Source organism: Eleginops maclovinus, chromosome 9 (assembly GCF_036324505.1).
Source record: "Eleginops maclovinus isolate JMC-PN-2008 ecotype Puerto Natales chromosome 9, JC_Emac_rtc_rv5, whole genome shotgun sequence".
NCBI lineage: Eukaryota > Metazoa > Chordata > Actinopteri > Perciformes > Eleginopidae > Eleginops > Eleginops maclovinus.
Window position 1 is genome coordinate 17,750,076 of NC_086357.1, and position 19,089 is coordinate 17,769,164.

At 41.6% G+C, this 19,089-nt stretch overlaps 1 protein-coding gene across 6 annotated transcripts in view; it reads right to left on the reverse strand.

Annotated features, from left to right (window-relative positions):
* Nucleotides 1-715: 715 nt before the first annotated feature.
* Nucleotides 716-19,089, reverse strand: part of opa1 (OPA1 mitochondrial dynamin like GTPase) — a 35,823-nt gene continuing 17,449 nt past the window's right edge. For all 6 annotated transcript variants that reach the window (XM_063891537.1, XM_063891535.1, XM_063891533.1 and 3 more), the window contains 3 exons: nt 18,662-18,772; nt 3,062-3,135; nt 716-2,859 (listed from right to left, as the gene is read on the reverse strand). In XM_063891537.1, coding sequence (XP_063747607.1) covers nt 3,071-3,135; nt 18,662-18,772 — 176 coding nt within the window. In that variant the 3' untranslated portion in view covers nt 716-2,859; nt 3,062-3,070. The remainder of the gene's footprint in view (nt 2,860-3,061; nt 3,136-18,661; nt 18,773-19,089) is intronic.

The window sequence follows — 19,089 nt, forward strand, 5'->3', positions numbered from 1 at the left end:
AATGTGGAGATGTAGTAACAACCAGGCTCTTGTGAAAGAAGAGAGGATGCCTAGGAGTGTAGGACCTCTGGACTCTGACTTATTAATCAGTCAGGCCCTCAGCTGCCTCTCCATCGCTGCTGCCTCGGGCTGCGACGTGTCTTCAGCCTGCTTGGGCTGGAGATAACTGCCTGCAGAGTCAAATACTCTGAGGGTTTTCCCAGACCTCGGGCAGAGGCCTCATCACATGAGCACACAGGTCACTGCATCCAGCTGAAGGAGCAGAGCACAACACAACTCTCAAAGGATGCTGCAAAGGTGATAGCCCTTTAACTTTTGTATTCATTTAACTAAACATTTATTGAATCCATTGCCTTTACTTTGCACAGAAATCCATCATTCCCAAAGGATGATCTGCAATATTTGAAGATCTCTTAATCGTTATTCTACACAGGGATACTCAACCTGCTTTGCCTGGGGGATACTTCAGCAACATGACAGGAGGCCAGGGAGAACACAAGTAACATTAAGGGATTAGCAAAGATTATGATGTCCAAATTTGATAACCAATTACTAAATACATCCCATCAGCTTGAGCTCTTTATTTAGTGCCAATTAGCAACGGTTAGCATACCGATACAATATTTTTTTACTGAGCTGGAAACAATGATTCGTAAGGTCAATAAAGATCACTACCGTGGATAGAAGCTTGAAAAGAACTAATAAATAAACTTAATGAAATTGTTTAGTGATCTTCATGTCAACATTTTATTTGAGTGTTCTCAGAGGGTAAAGGTGAGTGGACAAAATTAAACTGAGAGCAACTTCAAATGTGCAAATACATCCAACACTGATGGAACATGAAAAAGCTCATTTTTATTTATGTCAACTTTATTTTTAAACACAAATTTAATAAATAAAGCACATCTGATGGGGTACACCATGCAAACATTACTTTCTACAACATAAAACTTTTTTTTTGAACCAACTCACTGTTTCTGTTACACAAGTTGCTCACTCCGCATACACGTGCTGTACATGATAGTAGCTCCAAGACTCTCCATTAGCTTTTCCTGTACAGAATGCATGGCCTATTATATAATATATATACCCATATACACATGAATGAGTGGATAGGGTTAACACAGTCCCTCACCCTTTTTTCAATCAAACTTCAGATACGTTTTCAAGCTAGGAGGAGTGAGTGGATGCCAAGGTGGGAGATGGAAAGAGTCAGGATAGACCTAATGATGGAGGAACATGGGAGAAAAGGGGTTTCAGGTGAGAAAGAAGCAGATACTTCTGGCCCTGGACAATGACTGGAAGAATAAATGAGCATTTACTTTCAGTTTATAATTACCCAACAGCAGGTTAGATAATTTCCTTGTCCTAACGTTGAGTACAATTCCAGTTCATTTACAAATGGAGACAATTATTTCCCTTGGTTTTGAGGTGTTTGAGCTTATCCATGAAGCAGCTATGGGAATAAGATCCTAATGACCATTCAGTCACAGTCAGGAGAGAATAAGTGGATAAATACAAGTGCACCTGCACTGTGTACATGATCATAGGCATAACTGCTCTGAATATAAACAAAGGAAATCAAACCTGGTGGAGATTGGAAACCATTGAGACACCCAAACTTCCCCTGCGTAACTCGACTGACTAATGATGATATAGTGGAAAGAGTAAAGCCCAGGTCAAACGTTCGGACGTAAAAACTGACAGATAATGCCATAGCTTCTGAAAGTCCAATTGAATGTACCTCTAAACTGGATCAGAATTTATTTTGTATGACATCTTTAACCAATGATGCAATGACTCTTTTTAGTATTGATGTCTGCAGCACCTAAGTTAACTAACTGGAAGCATCCACTATTGAATGGTGGATTATACTTTAATCCTTTACGAGTGTTTACTAATTTCCTTGTTTTGGAAAATGAAGTATGAGCTGACAGTTGCAACATAGGAAGAATGTTAATGTACAATGATGGAAACACCACACACACACTGCGACAAGGACAGAAATAAAAGGTGGCATGAAGGGAGGATTGTGTGTATTTGGCAGACATATATACATAGTAATGTCAAATAAACCCCATCAATTCAAAATAATAAGAAACATATCTACACATTATATTGTTTCCAACACCTGTAGAGTTGGTAGTATCCTGTTTGTTGTTGTGGTGTTACAATGGAGAGTTTTGGCGGAAGGGAAACTAAATATTTAACCAATAATGACTTTTATTTTATTTTGAGAATATGTGCTGAAACTTAACACCGTCTCATTGAGGGGAGAGATGGAGCATAAATGTGGAGCATAGCTGCAGCTTGGAGGGATAAATTAAGTGCTATGGATCAGTGCAACTAAACAATACTTGTAAATGCTAAATAGGCGAATTCTTTTGTACCAGGAAGGGATCTTGTGCATCACTGGTGTTTCTTTGAAGATAGATCAGTGAAGACATGAACACAGACACGTTCAGCTAAAGAAAACTGGGGAGATTAACACGTACACAATCCTCATTTATTGAAAATGAGAGGTCTGATGTCTGATAACACTGTGCATGCTTCTCACTTTCCTCCTGATCTGACTCTGTTTGGGGCTCCTGTGCAGAGCCCCCCCCCCCTTTTCACCCAGGACAGTTTGCAAGAGATCAAGAAAATGGAAAATCAAGGTGAAAGCTCGAAAACGGTTTCCTTTAGTTCAGGTCCATCTTTCAATCAGCATCAAAGGGGAACAGCACGCCAAAGATGGGGAATTAAAATCAGGTGAGTGGTGTGGTCAGGCTCGGCGGGTGATGACGGTCATTTACACATTTAGTTGTCTTCATTCAGTGCATTTATCTGCTGTGATCAAATCCAGAACTTTGAATAGTTCTGCAAGAGAAAAAGAGAGGTGGAAAAATAGATCAGATTGACACAAAAAATACAGTCACCATTTTACCAATGACAGTGTTGATTTAGGATCTTTATAAAAATACCTTTAATATTTACTATTACTTTACCATTGTTCAATTCATTACTGATCATTACTTATCTATTTTTAGGTACGTTTTTCTCTACAGCCCGAGACAAATACCTGGTTCTCTTATTTTTCCTTGTGAAGAGCTTCGATGAAGGCTTCAAGTTTCTCCTGGATCTCACGGACTTTCTCTGCAGAAAAACACACAAAGTATATGGTTAGTCAAACCCTGGATAAATAAACACACCAAATACAAAAGGTTATGAGAATAGAAACAACGTCAATGAATGAATGCATCCTACATAAATTGGCTATCATTTTAACAATGAGTATAATGTTAATGGAATCCAGCTTAACTTGTGAAAGAAGGAAAAGGAGTGTTCATTTGTACTATTATCTGATGTTAAATAGTCTAAACAAAGTGATTGATTAACTGAAAAAGAAGTTATATACACATCAACTATAACTGACAGATACAAACAGAAAATGAATCGACACAAAAACAACGTCTGACATCCTGTAAGCTATTTTTCAAGATTACAAAGTACTAATTATTAATAAAAAGGAAAACAATTGACAGATTAATGGTTAATTGGTATGATTGATAGTTGCAGGTCTAACCATTTCCAATGATTTATCAAGCATCAACTCATTTCTTTCAAACAATCAGCAATTTTTTTTTTCTTTAGGCAAGTCACTCAATAAAGTACTAAATAAAGCAAGGTGGGCAGCAGGTTATACATCTGCTCTTTAAACTCAAAACAATACTCCCTTCCCTAGGCTATTGTACTGCAGGCAGAAATTCCGTCACACTTTTCACCAAAACAGCAGATGGTCCCTTCTGACAGTGACAGCCAAACCTCAAGGCGGACCACCTTCACACATCTGATGATGAAGGCCTGTGTACCCTTTCCAAGTTAGCATAGACCACATCAAAGCTCACCCTCCCCTCCTCATGGTATGTACCTCACGGGCACATTGCTAATGGACACAGGGAGATACCATAACAACATCTCACATGAAAGGGGGGAATCTACTGGAAAAACAATCATTCACTTCTTTTCTTGACTTCACTCCCATTGTCCGGAGACTACCAAAGACGAGCAGTCCATCCACCCAACGTGTACTATCACACGAGATGAGCGAGCCATCTAAAGCAGTCTTAATCGCTGATTAAACAGTGGCTGGAGGAAGTCTGTGGGCCCACACAGAGAAAAGGCTTGCAGTGCCAGCTGCACCTCTAGGCCTGGCTGGCTCTGCAGCTTCCCCGTCACCCGCACTAATCTGTCTGGATCTCCCCCAAGCACAAACTCAAACACCGACTCTGAAAAACAAACTAGCACTTCTCTATCTTGATCAATCAGCCACACGAGATCCATAGGCGACCTATTGTTAGTTATTGAGGAGGCCCAATGAAAACACAGCTTTAAAATAGACTGGCCCGTTTTCAGCGAGATAAATCATTGTGGTTTGGACCTCAGCGCTACAGTGTCCTAAGTGTCCATTTCAGGTCGGCACAAAGGTGATAACTGTGAGCGTGCTTGAGAGTGAAACTAAATATGGTACTGAGGGGCTTGTGTGCAGCCCTCTTTTGATGGAACACGGCTGCTGAGGTATCCTTTTCCTGATGGATGAAAAGCACACGGTTGTTCGGAGGGATGCAGGCACACCCCCACACACGTCCTGAAACACTAGTGGAGCTGGACACAGGCACACAGATATATCCTCTCACAGGTAGGCCGAACTGCCAGAAAAGCTCTGAAACACACGCAGACAAAAATGCCAATGTCTCCAAAAGCAGCTCGAGCTGTGCAGTCAAGCCACCTCCACCTCTTTTCACCTTGCTACACACTCAACGCTGGCAGGTGGCAAGAAAAAAAATCCCCCGCCTTTGATACTCGGTTAACACGCTCAGGCGAAATGGCAGGGCGTCAGGTGGAGATTACAACACCTAATGGAGGCATTAAGGGGGCCTGTCGAGGGGCATGCTGACAAGTCACTGCAGCAGGTGTGGGGTTGAATGAAACATAACCCTGCAGTGTGCCATTCCAACACTCAGCCCACCGCAGGGCACGGCTCAAAGGAAGCTGACAGAGTTCAGCCGTGTGGGCTGCGTGCCCTGACCACAGAACAACACAGCTCAATCCAAGCCAATCAGAGCAGGATTACCAACATCTGTCCGACCTGAAGAGAAAGAGTTGTGTGGTACGGGGGCAGGTGTGGATTTTTGGTTGGTGTGGGGAAAGGAGGGTACTGACTGTCAGATCATCAAAACACGGGAAATCCCCAGTCTCAGGCTTCAAAGCTTCTGAGTGGGTTTAGATGTGGCTGGTGATAAGGTGCTCTATGCAGCCGCAGTACTTCACATGCAGACCGCTTAACCAGGGTCAAACATTAAGGACCCTGCCAACATTTGGGCAGAGACACCAAGCTCTGCTTAATCACCTGGGGCAGCAGCAGTTAGATCAGAGGGATTTTGATAAGAAAGATACCATTTTAAATTCCCCAGATTGGCTGGGATAGTGTACCGCGGGAACCTGAAAATCACTCTATTCAGCAAACCATTCAATCTGAGTTGTGCTGGCAGCTATTGTAAAGAAAGGTAAAAACTAATTGTATATGCCCTAAAATCAAATGTCACTCATGTCTCTCAGAAGGCATTACACTGCACAATGTATGACAGCTTTTAAACATCTTGAGCCATCAGGTTGACTGAAGTACTGCAGGAAAAAACATGTACATTTCAATGATTTCTTTGGAAGGGAGAAGCCAAAGAAAGGCCAACAGAATGAAAATATACTGGAGTTATGATTACCATTTTTACAACATTTTAGTGTAACTTCAAAAGTGTAATATTATAAAAACAGTCATTAAAAAGCAAAGACAATCAATTATAATAAAACAAGGTAATATATAAAAGACATTAATAGAAATTACAGTGCGGTGTAATACTTGAACTAAAAGCTGCGGCAAAAAGAAACACGTTTTGAGCTTGCATTTAAAAGTTATGTTATGTTTCTGGTAAGAAAGGTATTAACAAGAAGCGCAGCCATATTTCCTGATACGCAATTAAGCTTGAGTTCAACATGCCGCTGGCTACCTGTGTCATCAGAGTTTCAGCAGGATGTTCTGAATAGAGAAGATAAACCTAGCTTAGGACAGAAAAAGCCTTCCCGTACAGCGGGATGCTTAATGACTTTGAAATGAGCCCTCACTGGCTTCCAGGAGCCCAGGGGGCCAGTGAATGTGAATGGTGTCTTTCAGAAAAGCCAATATTCTCTGGATGAAAACTGTGAGAAACAGATATTTATTTCCCCCACACCATCTGTTTGTCACCAAAAGACAGCAGCCAGAGGAAGAAAAGGCCACAACAAGGCTTTCTTTTCTCTGTCCTGTGGAAAAGCAACAAAAAAACAGTGGACAGAGTCACCATTGCCTGTTGCTCACTGAGCAGTGGGAGTAGCAATCTAAAACTCCATTTAGGCTCCTGTTTACCTAAGAGATGAGCCCCAAAACACAGTCATTCAACCGCTCACCCCTTTATCTGGTCATGAATATTCCCATAATCCTCTGGCCTCTATCCCAGAGGCCCCTTCTTTAAGATGCTGGGTGATTTGGGGTTGGCGAGGATGGAGGGACTCTTGCCCATTGAGAGGAAGAGAGGGGAGCTTTCCCCCCCAAATTCCCTCTTTCAGGGCCTTCTCTCGGCTGATCTCCACATGAAATGATATCTCATTCACTCTCACTCTGTCGAGTCTCCTAAGCTTGCTGCGGCCGAAGCACTGGCAGAAGGAGGGCTGAGCCACAAAGCCTTTAATTGACCTGTAATTACACTGTGAAACTGCGTGGCCCTGCTGGACGAGTAGCCAGCACAGAGGAGAGAGGGAACAGAGGAGAGGAAGAAAGAAAGAAAGAGAGATAGAAGAAAACTAATCCTCTTACTTTGGGAGATAGCCACTCTCCTGTAGAGAAAGGATAGGTGTTATGAAAAAGTGGCAACAGAAAGGTTTTAGCGGGTGAAGTCTGGTCCCAAGGTTGAGGCTACTTTTGCACGCCGACCTCAAAGTTTTCTACTAAAAAACGAGCAGCGCCTCCCAGCATGGTCACCTGAGAGAGCGAGGCTGAAGGCTTGGGACCTGTCATCATTCAGGAACAAACATTCGTATATTTAATGACTACAGGATCACAGTGTAGGTGGGGACACTGAACATTTTTTAAGGCTCTGCTGTTTCCCCCTTTGAAAGCCAATCTCTTAATGTAACAAACAGAAAAGCCTATTTCCTCAGCGTGCTGCTTGATTTGTCACTAAATCTGGATTGCAATGCTATAAAACTAGGCCACGGGAGACATGGAAGTCGACGGCCCAAACGCCATGTCAGTGACAGAGCAATGAATCAGCCCTCGCACTCACGGCTCTTATCTAGAAAACAGATGCCTGGAGTGAGCAGCCCGACCTGGGGAGAGACATGCGTTGGTCTGAACAGGTCAAAGTCTGGGGTCAGTCAGAGGGCAAGCGAAACAAAAAACAGCAAAATGCAGAGAAGAATCCTTTGAAAGAGCCAGGTGACGACTGCCATTAGGCTACGTGGCGCGGGTGTTATTGATAAGCACTGCTTGTGGCTTTGAAGGGTCAGACGAAGATTTTAGTACAGGGGTAATAAAGCTAAAGATAGTGCTGACTTCATTTGGGAGACGATTGCCTTAATTTAAGGAAGGAGCTCTAACAGTGAGTGTAAATAATGATGAATCCACTCTGAAACATCATCCCAACACAGCAGCAAATACTTCCAGTACGCATTCATAAAATTGAACAGGTCTGGGATGGTAAGTCCCCTTTGACTCTTGGTGTAACTCAGGGGCCTGAAGTTTTCCAAGACTCACTTTGAACAGTGAAATGGATCCCTGTGCTGCGGCTAAGTGGCAATCAATCTCAAGTAGTCACATGGGCCTGGGGATGAGAGTCTGACAAGTCTGGTTTAAAACTGAGATCCTTCCATAATCTCTCAGACATACTTCCCTTTGCTGAATCTACCACAGGTGTGTTGACCGAGCGAGAGAGAACAAAACAAACACACTCAAGTTAGGAAGGGCACGCACACATCCAGCCAGTGTTGATACCTGGGCCTTAATGAAAAGGATCCGATTTTAATCACCTTCTCCCAGTCCCTTCTTGACATGGCACTGACCCCTAAACCAGCCGATCAAACGAGACGACAGAGAGAGATAAGACAGGCTGGCTCTCCTCTTCCCTCTGCTGCCCTCAGGTAAATACATGTTCCCAGCTGCCCTGGACCCCACACACCGTCACAACCATATAACGCTGAAGAGACAGCAAACGCACCTGGAACTCCTTTGAGCCTTTAGCAGAGGCCTGTTCAGGCCCATAGGCTCGAATCACCGGACCACAGGCGTTTTACTCGTAAAAGGCCACAAAGTAGGTCTCACGCTTCAAAAATTGCTATGGTATCTTATAAAGCTCACACCAGAGAATGAATTCTTTTTCGTGATCTTAAAGCTCAAATATGCCAACATAAAGAAAATGTAATAACCTACACACGCTCTGCTTTTTTACTTGTAGTGGCTTATTTATTTCTGATTCATTTAATGTTTCAACATTCCCTCAGTAGAGACCTTTGACTTTGACAATTTTGCTTTGAGAGGCATACAGGAAATATATTTAATGGAAAAAAAAGGTAATTAAAAGTAAAATGTGTCCTCTGAGTATATTCTTAGCCACAGAAATCAATAAACAAGATTTAAAATACTATATGTTAATGAGACTACTATACATCAGAATGAGGGTTAAACTAACCACCTAGGGCAGTATCGTCATGACAAAAATATTCCAACCTACAGTTACATTTTTCCCCCACCTGTCACAGAAAGCAGGTTTTACTATTACCTCATCTTAAGCAGCATCTGATGTCAGACCTGTGCATGTGTGAGAGTGACAGGAGGATGAGTGGGAATGGGTCCCCGGTGGCCACACTGTGCTGGAAAGATGAACAGAAGCACACAGCTTTTCCTCTTTTCTATTTTCCCACACTCGGTTTTTCTTTCTCTCTCTCCCTGAGGAGAGTGAAATATTGCTTCACATTATTCTTTATAGTTTACTTCTTTATCACTTCCATTATTGCCTGTTGCTTGGTTGTCATCTAAAAACACAAACCTCTCTCTCCTGAGTTTGTAAAGAGGGGATTCAGCTGCAGATGGATTTCAGCCAACTAAACCTGACTGCGACCACTGGTAATGTTGTCTAAGTGTTATCAGCTTTAATGTTAGGCATTAGCTGGATGTTTGAAGGAGTTGGGGACCCTGATGTACAAACACAGTGTGTGTCAAACACAGTTTTATTACTGTACTATGGTTTCTCAAATGTAACTACTATACAAAAAAAACCCTTAATACTTCACTAAGCCTACTGGATAGCTGTGGACATGTCCCTGTTCCTGACATGACAGGAAGACGGATGTACAGGAGTGACAAAAGGAAGCGAAACAGACGGGAGGGATTAAGGTGGGAGAGATGGATGATGGGAAAGTGGAAAGAGACGAGGGTCAGGACTTTTTTAAACGAGGCCAGGTGTCTTGGTTGGAGCATTGATGGAGTGAGGAAGGAGGAAGACAAGCAGAGGTGATAACAGTTGTTTTTTGTTTCAACAGTTTAAATGAAAAATTGACATTATATAAAAAAGTGCAAAATACATTAAGAAAGGGGAGCTAAAAGGGACACAAAGAAGAGTGAAACAACGAAGGGTCACTCTTTTTTCTTTGTCTCACTCTTCTGCCACATGCTTAACATCAGTCATTCCTTCTCGTGAGTTGAGAGAGGGACAAAGTTAAAAATAAGAGATGCTCAGAAATGTGAGGCACTACGCAAAGGTGGAGAGAAGAGCCAGCATGACTTGTGTGAAAACAGAAACAAGCAGACAGCTGGAGCAAGACAGGGTCAAAAGCTAGATGTTGAAGCTAAATGGTTAATTGGTCAAAATTGAATGCAGTTTTTAAAGGAAAACACCCTGGATGATCAAATTAGAACCTAATTGAGACTATATGTGCAGTACCAAAACATGGGCAGCCAGAAATATTAAGCATCCTACTGTAGTGAACCAGATACAATTAGTAGTTGACGCAGTGCAAAGCTGTCATGGGATGCTGTGTGAAATTATCAAAAGACATTTACAGATGTTGTGGGGTGCCTTGTGACAGAAATGCCTGTGAACTTCGGAAGTCACTTTCACAGAACATTAACGGATAAGATTAGATAGAACGCCGCTTCAAATATGATAGTGTTATGACAACTGTGGATCTACTGTCTGTGTACTTGATGCTCCCGGGGAGAAAGGGATCGTTTGGCAGCAACTCTTCAGCCGGAGATTTCCTCCACCGTGAGAAAAAAACAAACCAAAGTTGTACCAAGAATAAGGCTCCCTGGTTAACAGAGAGCGGCACTGTTTGTGTCTATTTAAGTCAGAGACAAAAAGAAGGGGATTTAGTGTTCTAGAAAAAGCAAGAAAGGTAAGAAGACAAATAGACAAAAATGAGATATAGAAGCAAGTGCAAGCATTAGAGAGTGATGTGGAGTAGTAACAACAGACAAAAGTGCAAATGGACAAACAAAACAACTACAGGAAGTAATACAAATTTATAAAAGGTCAAAAGAGATCAGCAAGGGCAAAACTCCCAATGTGCCAAAGAGCAGACAGTATGCCCACTATCTCCCTGCACATATCCACCCCCTCAGTCCAGGGTGCAGACCAGTTGACTCAGGGAGAGGCTACAATGATACACACTTTGTTCACTTGTGGCTCTCAATCAGTACCAAGGTGGCATTTTGATCCCTGGAAAGGAAAAAAAACATTGCTTTGGATGGTGAAATGTATGCTTTCAAAAATGCTGATGTGTGTGTTTCAAGCTACAGACACACAAACATAGGATGATAACACCCAACAGAAATGTTAAAAGCTAAGTAAAGTCTATATGGCTAAATGGCTGATTAAAAGTACAACGGTATTAAATAGCTGCTCAGATTTGAGGGTCCCTGGCTTTGGGGAGTAACAATAATAATTTACATATTGTGACCACGCAGGCAAATGTGCACACAACACCTTAGGAGGATACGTCATCCGTCAGAGAGGAGCACTTCTCATTGAGCGCTCACTAATCACTGTGGAGGAAGCTGCTCAGAGCAGGAGGGGAGGGGGGTAGATGAAAGAGAGAGAAGTGAGCGTGAGGCTGAGAGGGCATTCCGGGGAGCAAGCCCAGGCAACCAGAGCTTTATAGATTTCTGCTTCCACACAAGTGAAAGAACCGGGAGAAAGTGACTGCATGTGCAAACATGCAAACACTTCACACTTTACCAGTGTTCTCGAGACCACCTTCTGTTGACTACTCCTAAATCCTAAACACTAAAACAAAAAGCTAAAAATCCTTCCTTTCTACAATCTCTGATATATCAGGGTCACTACATTTGATTAGGGTGTTTGGGTCTTAGTTTAAAATATGGTCTTCCAGAAACCAGCAAAGAGTGAAACTGAAGGATTGGATTGTAAAATGCTTTCATTCTGGCATACTGGAGGAAATGTACTTTCCAGGATGTTTCAATAGTAATACAACACTTACTCAGTCACAACCATCCACAAACCTCTCTCTGAATAAACTGTCATACACATCTTTAAGTGGACAAAAATATTCGTGCTTCTCGTTCTCTTCGATTGGCCAGTTTCTAGCTCTGTAAAAAATACCTAGTGCCAGGTAAATGGAAATCAGTTCACAAACCTAATCTTAAAATGCCATGATTTATTTGATCACAGATAGAAACCTTCAGAAACAAATTAACAAATAGGTAAAAATGTCTCACTTGCATGCTTAAAAAAACATTTCCCCTCAAAAGATTAAAAGTACAACACCATACACAAGTACATGCACATGTAGAAACACACACACACACAATATATACTATGTATTTACTCTGCTAATGTCTCTGTTAACCTCTTTCCCATGACTAAACTACTGAGCCCACTTTACAATGAACGAATGTGTCAATAAGAGCCATAGTGTGTGTGTGTGTGAGTGTGTGTGTGTGTGTGTGTGTGTGTGTGTGTGTGTGTGTGTGTGTGTGTGTGTGTGTGTGTGTGTGTGTGTGTGTGTCAGCCAGTGCACTGTACACACGCTCTTTATCAAGCTGACATGACGGATATAAAAAGCCACCATGAGTGGAGTGACAGCCGGGAACCACTTCTTACCCTTCATGGGCGGCAATTAAAGTGTCAGAGGAGAAGGTGGAGCGGAGGAAAGAAAGTATTACTGCAGTTTCATAGCACATTTTCAAAAACTGTAACCAAAGTCAAAGGATGTAGATCACTGAGAAATATGGCCAGTATTAAATAATAAGGGGAGAATTAAAAATGAAATACTGAAAGTACCAAATTGCTTTAAATACCATGAGCCTTATGTCTTAATACCAGCTCATTTAAAGGGGATCTGAACGTTAGAAATGACAAATGCTGTGTATTACATAAGCAACACCGTGCAGTCATGATTTATTTTAAGAGTAAGTTGTCTCAAAACTCACATTATCAAATATGAAATCCAACACTTCATAACAAAGTAGTAATTCTGGAGACACACTGTGAACTTTCTCAAATCAGATATCTCAGTACTTTTTTCCACTACACACACAACAATTTCTATGAAGTGCAATAGAGCAGCCAGGAGACATCCCAGTGGACTCCTTTGCTTGAACATTAGGACTGGGCTTTGCTCCAGAGACGGCACTGTGCCATACAGCTGGTCTGGCACACGCTGGCTGACGCACGCAAACACACACACACACACACACACACACACACACACACACACACACACACACACACACACACACACACACACACACACACACACACACACACACACACACACACACACACACACACACACACACACACACACACACACACACACACACACACACACACACACACACACACACACACACACACACACACACACACACACACACACACACACACACACACACACACACACACACACACACACACACACACACACACACACACACACACACACACACACACACACACACACACACACACACACACACACACACACACACACACACACACACACACACACACAGTGCTTTCACGCTCTCACTGAGGCCCACACCTGACCTGTGTTTGTAACCTGAGCAATGCTGAGCCTGCCTGCGAGTCAGGGCAAATACAGCTTAACAACCAACAGCCCCTGGGAGCACATTTCTGCCTTTGTTAAGTGTGTTTATCCTTTCTCCTACCTCGTATCTACCCCTCTTTTCCCTCCTCTCTTCCCCCCTTTTCCTTTAGTACAGGTTGTGAGGTGAAGGTGGGGTATTAACTCTGTTTCTCATTGGGTTTTTTTGTTTCCTCTATCAGAGAGATGGGGTCAGTCGGACAGAATTTGACAGCGAAAAAAGTGAAAGAGATCCTGAGAGATGGAGAGGTGGAAGAGAAAGCTGGCTAGATCAAGTAGCCTGTGGTATTAGCTGGCTGACCTGTAGGGTCAGGCCACAGTTTGGGCCTGAGGCAATCTGACCCGCTGCCTTTTAACAGGATGGAGAATGAGGGTGGAACAGGAGCTCTGAGGAATGATGATGATTTCATAATGCATCGAGTAAGGTTGCTTCATGGACAGACACAAATTCCTTTTTCCTGAAAAACATCGCAAGGCTGGAAACAGGTGTGTGGATCCCATCATGTGACCTAAACACCCAACACCAATATCATTTTACTCACTAATTTAATATGCATATTTTTAACAGGTTGGTACTGACGTTGATAACATATTTATTTTAACTGAAATTAATTAAGATTAGGAATAAACGTTATGGATCATTTTCAGCCATCAAGGCTAATTATTTTTCACTTCACAAAGATCTTAAGACGAGCTAAGATCTTTTGAGCAAATATGGATTATTTAATAATGCACAGCTCCAATCTTACTAAATCTGACAGGCTATAAACTGACATAAAAAAATACAACAATGACGTTTTAAATGTTCTTTTTTTTTACAGTAAATTTAATTGTGTTGTCTTTTTCTATCTAATAATTAGATAGAAAAAGACAACACAGAGCAGATCAATTAGATTCCCCCCCCCCATATTGATCTTGCTTCCCTCGGTTGAATGCTTGCTGACAGACAAAATGTGTTTTAGAAAACTATCTAGTTTATAAACTATCAATTCCTGATAATACATAATGCACACAATGCTTATTATCCTTCCAGACACCTTTAATCAGAGTAGCTAAAACATGCGTGTCAATGCATTTTAACAAATGAGGATTAACCCTGCAAGAAGTCTTTGAGAGACGTTTTAAGAGCACCACAAGTGAATACGTTTCTGCGGATAAAACATTTGGGTATGAACTTGTTAGTTCACAAGACTTTTGGCCCTCAGAAACTAGGAAAGCTTTGTGCTTTGAGGCGTGTCACTGAGTCAGCCCATCAGCCATGCAGTTCAGTCTAGACTGACGGACCCATAGACCCACGCCCACACACATGGGTCGAGGCTGCATTACTCAGTAAGGTCTGCTTTAAGTGTCAGACAGTTAACGAACCATATCCTATACTCACCCACTAACTCGCCTCGACAGATTGACAAAGCTAAAACTCTTGACATGTATTTTTCTTGGTAAAACGAATAAAAAAAAACTGCCATAAGCATAAAATTAGGGCTTAGTGATGCAGGAAAGCTTGGGGGCATATTAGCAGGCTATATTGCAGGTATACGTTACAACAAAATAATACAATTTTGTATTTTTCGGGGCATTTTCATGCAGTTGCTGAAGAATAAACAGTAGAGACAGAGAGGAAATGAGGGGAGGGAGACAGATGGAAAAACATGCAACAAATGTCCCGAGCCCAGGGCGATCCAGGAAGGTTGTGGTTCAGCGCCTTAAACCCCTAGAGCACCAGGGCGCCTAGAATCATTAGGTTAGTTTTACCATTGCTACACTTTACATATTACATATTTTCTTAAGCTCTGATTTCAGTTCCTTAGAGTTTTAAATCACGCAACCATTGTAGAGGAACAGGAATATTTCTAAACGGCCATGACAGGATGCAGATGCAGAACCCAAAAGGCTCTTTCTGCTGCATAAACAATGGAATTGGTCAAACAAATAACATGAGACAGTACATCAGCGCTTTAGAGGGAATTGTCCACTGCCAAAATTGGGTCAAACCAGCTTTAAATGAATTATTGCAGCCTATATCACAAATGTTTTGGGATTGGCTTGTGTTTGCAAGGCCAGGCAGGTCTTGGCATTTCTAGAAGTGTGTGGACTGGACAGATTATTTGTGTGTGTGTGTTGTCCCCTCTGCCATAGGTGGGTGTCACAGAAAACATGACTCCACTGCAGCAGAAATGAATACAGTCCCAAAAATGTGTGTTTGAATCTCTTTTTCTTGTTTCTCTCCATGTAGTTTGATGCATGTGTATAGGTATGGTTGGGGAAATGCGCGCGTGCGTGCGTGCGTCTGGGAATGCTTGTCTACTTGATCAAACAATACGGTTTGTATCCTGTTCCTACATGATCAGGAAACACTTGTGTTTTTACTGGTAATAATGTAGGGAAAAGTCAATGAAGGTGTGTGTGTGTGTGTGTTTTCTCAAGGTGATAACTGAATCTTGGTCAACCAAACCGAACACAGATTGACCAACCATTGTCATTCATTTGTGTGTGTTTTTATAACATTAGTCCCCTATCAGCAGTAAGTCCTCGTAGCGACAGGAAACAAAAGGCATTGTGTGCACGTGTTAAAGTTTAGATAAATGTAGAGCACTCTTAAAGGGTTAATGTTTGATTGGTGTTACTGGGGCCTCAAACACTTCAAGTAGACTCTTTATAGAGAAGCCAAGAATATCTGACAGCAGCAAACAGCACAATGAGGTTTTTAAAGCCAGAGGGCAGAACACCTTGAACTAATGTCTGCCACTTCATCCACAGGATCAGTAATATCACTGATATAGTCATAAGGTCAGGATACATGGAAGAAGCAAGAACCGTCATTTAAAAATGTTTTAAGCACTTACTATGTCATTTGAAATAAAATGTAACATTAAAATCAAGTGACTTTTGCTGATTGACATATCTAATGAAACGTCTTAAAGATTTGGTTAAAGGAAACTTTCATAGGTTAGTAATTTTTGTCTGTAAAAAGACACAGTAATTCTAGCCGAGTCCAAAACAGACCAGAGTTTATTTTTTCTAGAATCATGCGTAATATATATATATTTTTTAAAACAGCATTAATCTGCATCTTTATTTCAAGGCACTCACAATCTTTTACATAAGATGAATTAACACAAATAAGATTACGTTCAGGAAAGGTGATCAAACACTACTGGTAAAAATCTGTTTTTCTGTAAAATCCTTTTTGTGTGCAATTGAGGTTGACGGATTTGCACCTAAATAATATAAAAAACAATACATATTCATAAATCATATTTTTAGTGAACCCTTATTAGTGTATTTAAGACTTTTCTATATTCTTTATTCCATAACATTTTGCTCATGCAGTCATTTAATCTTACAATACCACCCTTTGTTGGTGTAAGTGACGGAGTAGTGTTGTGTGCAACATTCCGGTAGGTGTGTGTAAATATTGCTTGCCAGTGTGTATGCCTTTGTGGTAACAGGAACTATTATAATTCAAGTGTGTGTGTGTCATACAGAAAGTTCAGGAAAGGCTGAAAGACTTGCATGCTCCTTTGTAAATACAGAGTTTGCTTAGCAAGCAAAAGTTTTTCTGAAAAATACGAAAGATGACTCAACCCCCCATTGTACTGTTAACACAAGCCCTTAGCAAGCAGACGGGTAAAAAATTAACAGAGGGCCTACCACCAGGAAATGTTCTTCCAAAAAACCTACCAACAGTGTGGAAATAGTTAATGCACACAGTATAGATTAGATTAGATGCTGAGGATTTCACCCTCTTTAATTGTCACACATACATGCACACAGCACACTGTGACAGTTGGTCTCTGCTTTTAACCCGTCCCAGTATTAGGAGCAGTGGGCAGCTATTGTACAGCGCCTCACAATTGTACCAACGCTACATTCATTGCATACCTAAATACATTCTTTTCAATGTAAATGAGCCACACTTCTGCACATTTACAGTCGCTAGAAACACAAGTTTACCAAAGATCATGGTCAGGGGTAAGAAGAAGATGAAATATCTGGTTCAACAGCCTCTCCACAGAGAGTTTTGTCTGGAATCATGCACCAACTGGGAAGATAAGGCAAGAAATGACCATGGGTAGCACTCCCAACCACTGCTATAAGGGGGTGCAAACCAGCAGTGGGCCTCAATCAACCCCCTGTGGATAAATCAAGATTTCCAGATCCACAGAAACACCAGCCACAGGTCTGTTTGTGAGCTGGCTGCACAGCACAAGACATGACTAATAGTCAACAACCAAAGGGGTAGTTACTGATGCCAACAAAAAGAAAACTCTTCTCCATCCGTCTCTGGTTAACATTAACGGCAGAGTGGAGGTCTGACTCATGAGCATGCATGCATGCATCTGCAGTATTGTGTGCCTGGGTCTGCTCCATGACATTTGAAAAGACGAGTATTTTCCAAATTACGATTCATTTTCAACAAAAGTGCTTTCTAAGAAGTTTAATAAAACAAACCTAATTCATGTTGCCAAAACAACAACAAATAAGGGGGAGCCAGCAGGCCCTTATTTGAAAAATAACTGTCACTCATTTAAAGTTGGGTATCTGATTTTCAAAAGGATCAGAGATTTTTGTCTTGCAAAATCAAGAAAGTATAATTATATTCACATCTGCATTGTGTATGCGTTTCAGAAAGGAAGTTTGATGGACAACTCAGAGACAGAGAGCAGGTCTGGGCTTGCTCTTAGGCATGTGGGCACTTGTGCTGCTTTTAATCAGCAGGGTTGTGTTAACAGAGCAGCCGATGGCTCAACCTGACAGGCCGACAGCCAGCACACTGCTGCTACCGTTGAGGCTGACACACTCCTCCTCACTCACACACCCCAATTTAGGGCTCAAAATATTAAGTGAGATCATATATTTTCGTGTAAAAATGATTTCATCACAAAGACGCATCTCAAGGATAAGCATATAGGGATAAACATGTTGGGGTTAGGCTTTAATATAGCAGGAGAAAGATAAATAAAGGTCAACATTGTTACACCGCTCCTTCGCCTTAATGAAACCAGTGTCGACCAGTTTACCCAACCCCGTTCACAAAGCGGCAGCATTACTGCTTTTATCATACGGTTTTCCCAAGTGTCTGAGAGAAGGGCAACTGTAAATCCACCCTAAAAAGAAGCTTAAAAAGGTAAATAGTCAGTTCAAGCTATTTTAACTTGCCTGCCCTGTATCAGTTAGCTGCTTTAACTGATCAAATACAGCTACATCAGACTGGAAAATGCATTACCTTTAGCACTACTGCCACCTACTGACCTCTTTAGGATTCAACCAAACAGGAGTACAGAGCTATTTTTACTAAACCACCCACAAGTTGAGGTAGTCAAGCATTTCCGATGCACTGGGGTCTAGTAGTGTGGGTCACTGTTATGATCCCTTCAATAACCAAGAGAACCAACTAAAAGTGATAAACAGCCTCCTTACTCAACTGTACGCTTTTGTTATTATTTAACAATCATATGTGTCTTACTGAGATCCTCGGCCAGCTGGACTCTGCGGCCGGTGATGAGGTGTGTCTTCCTCTCCTGGTCTTCTCCAAAGTCATCCAGAACTTCCTTCACATTTTTCTCCAATCGACGCACTGAGAAGGACACACACACACACACACACACACACACACACACACACACACACACACACACACACACACACACACACACACACATCAATATTTAATCAATGAGCATCAACCATGCATCCAATTTTTCAAACTATTGTTGAGTTATACAATCAAAACATTTTACGATCGTTAAAATGGTTGCGAGATGAATTGTCTATTCCAACTTTAGTTTTTTATTTTTATGGAATGGTTATCAGAGAATTGTTATGGATCCTGGGTCCTAGATCCTACAATATATCACAAAGATCAGGCTAGCTGTAAGACCATATTTGAATCAG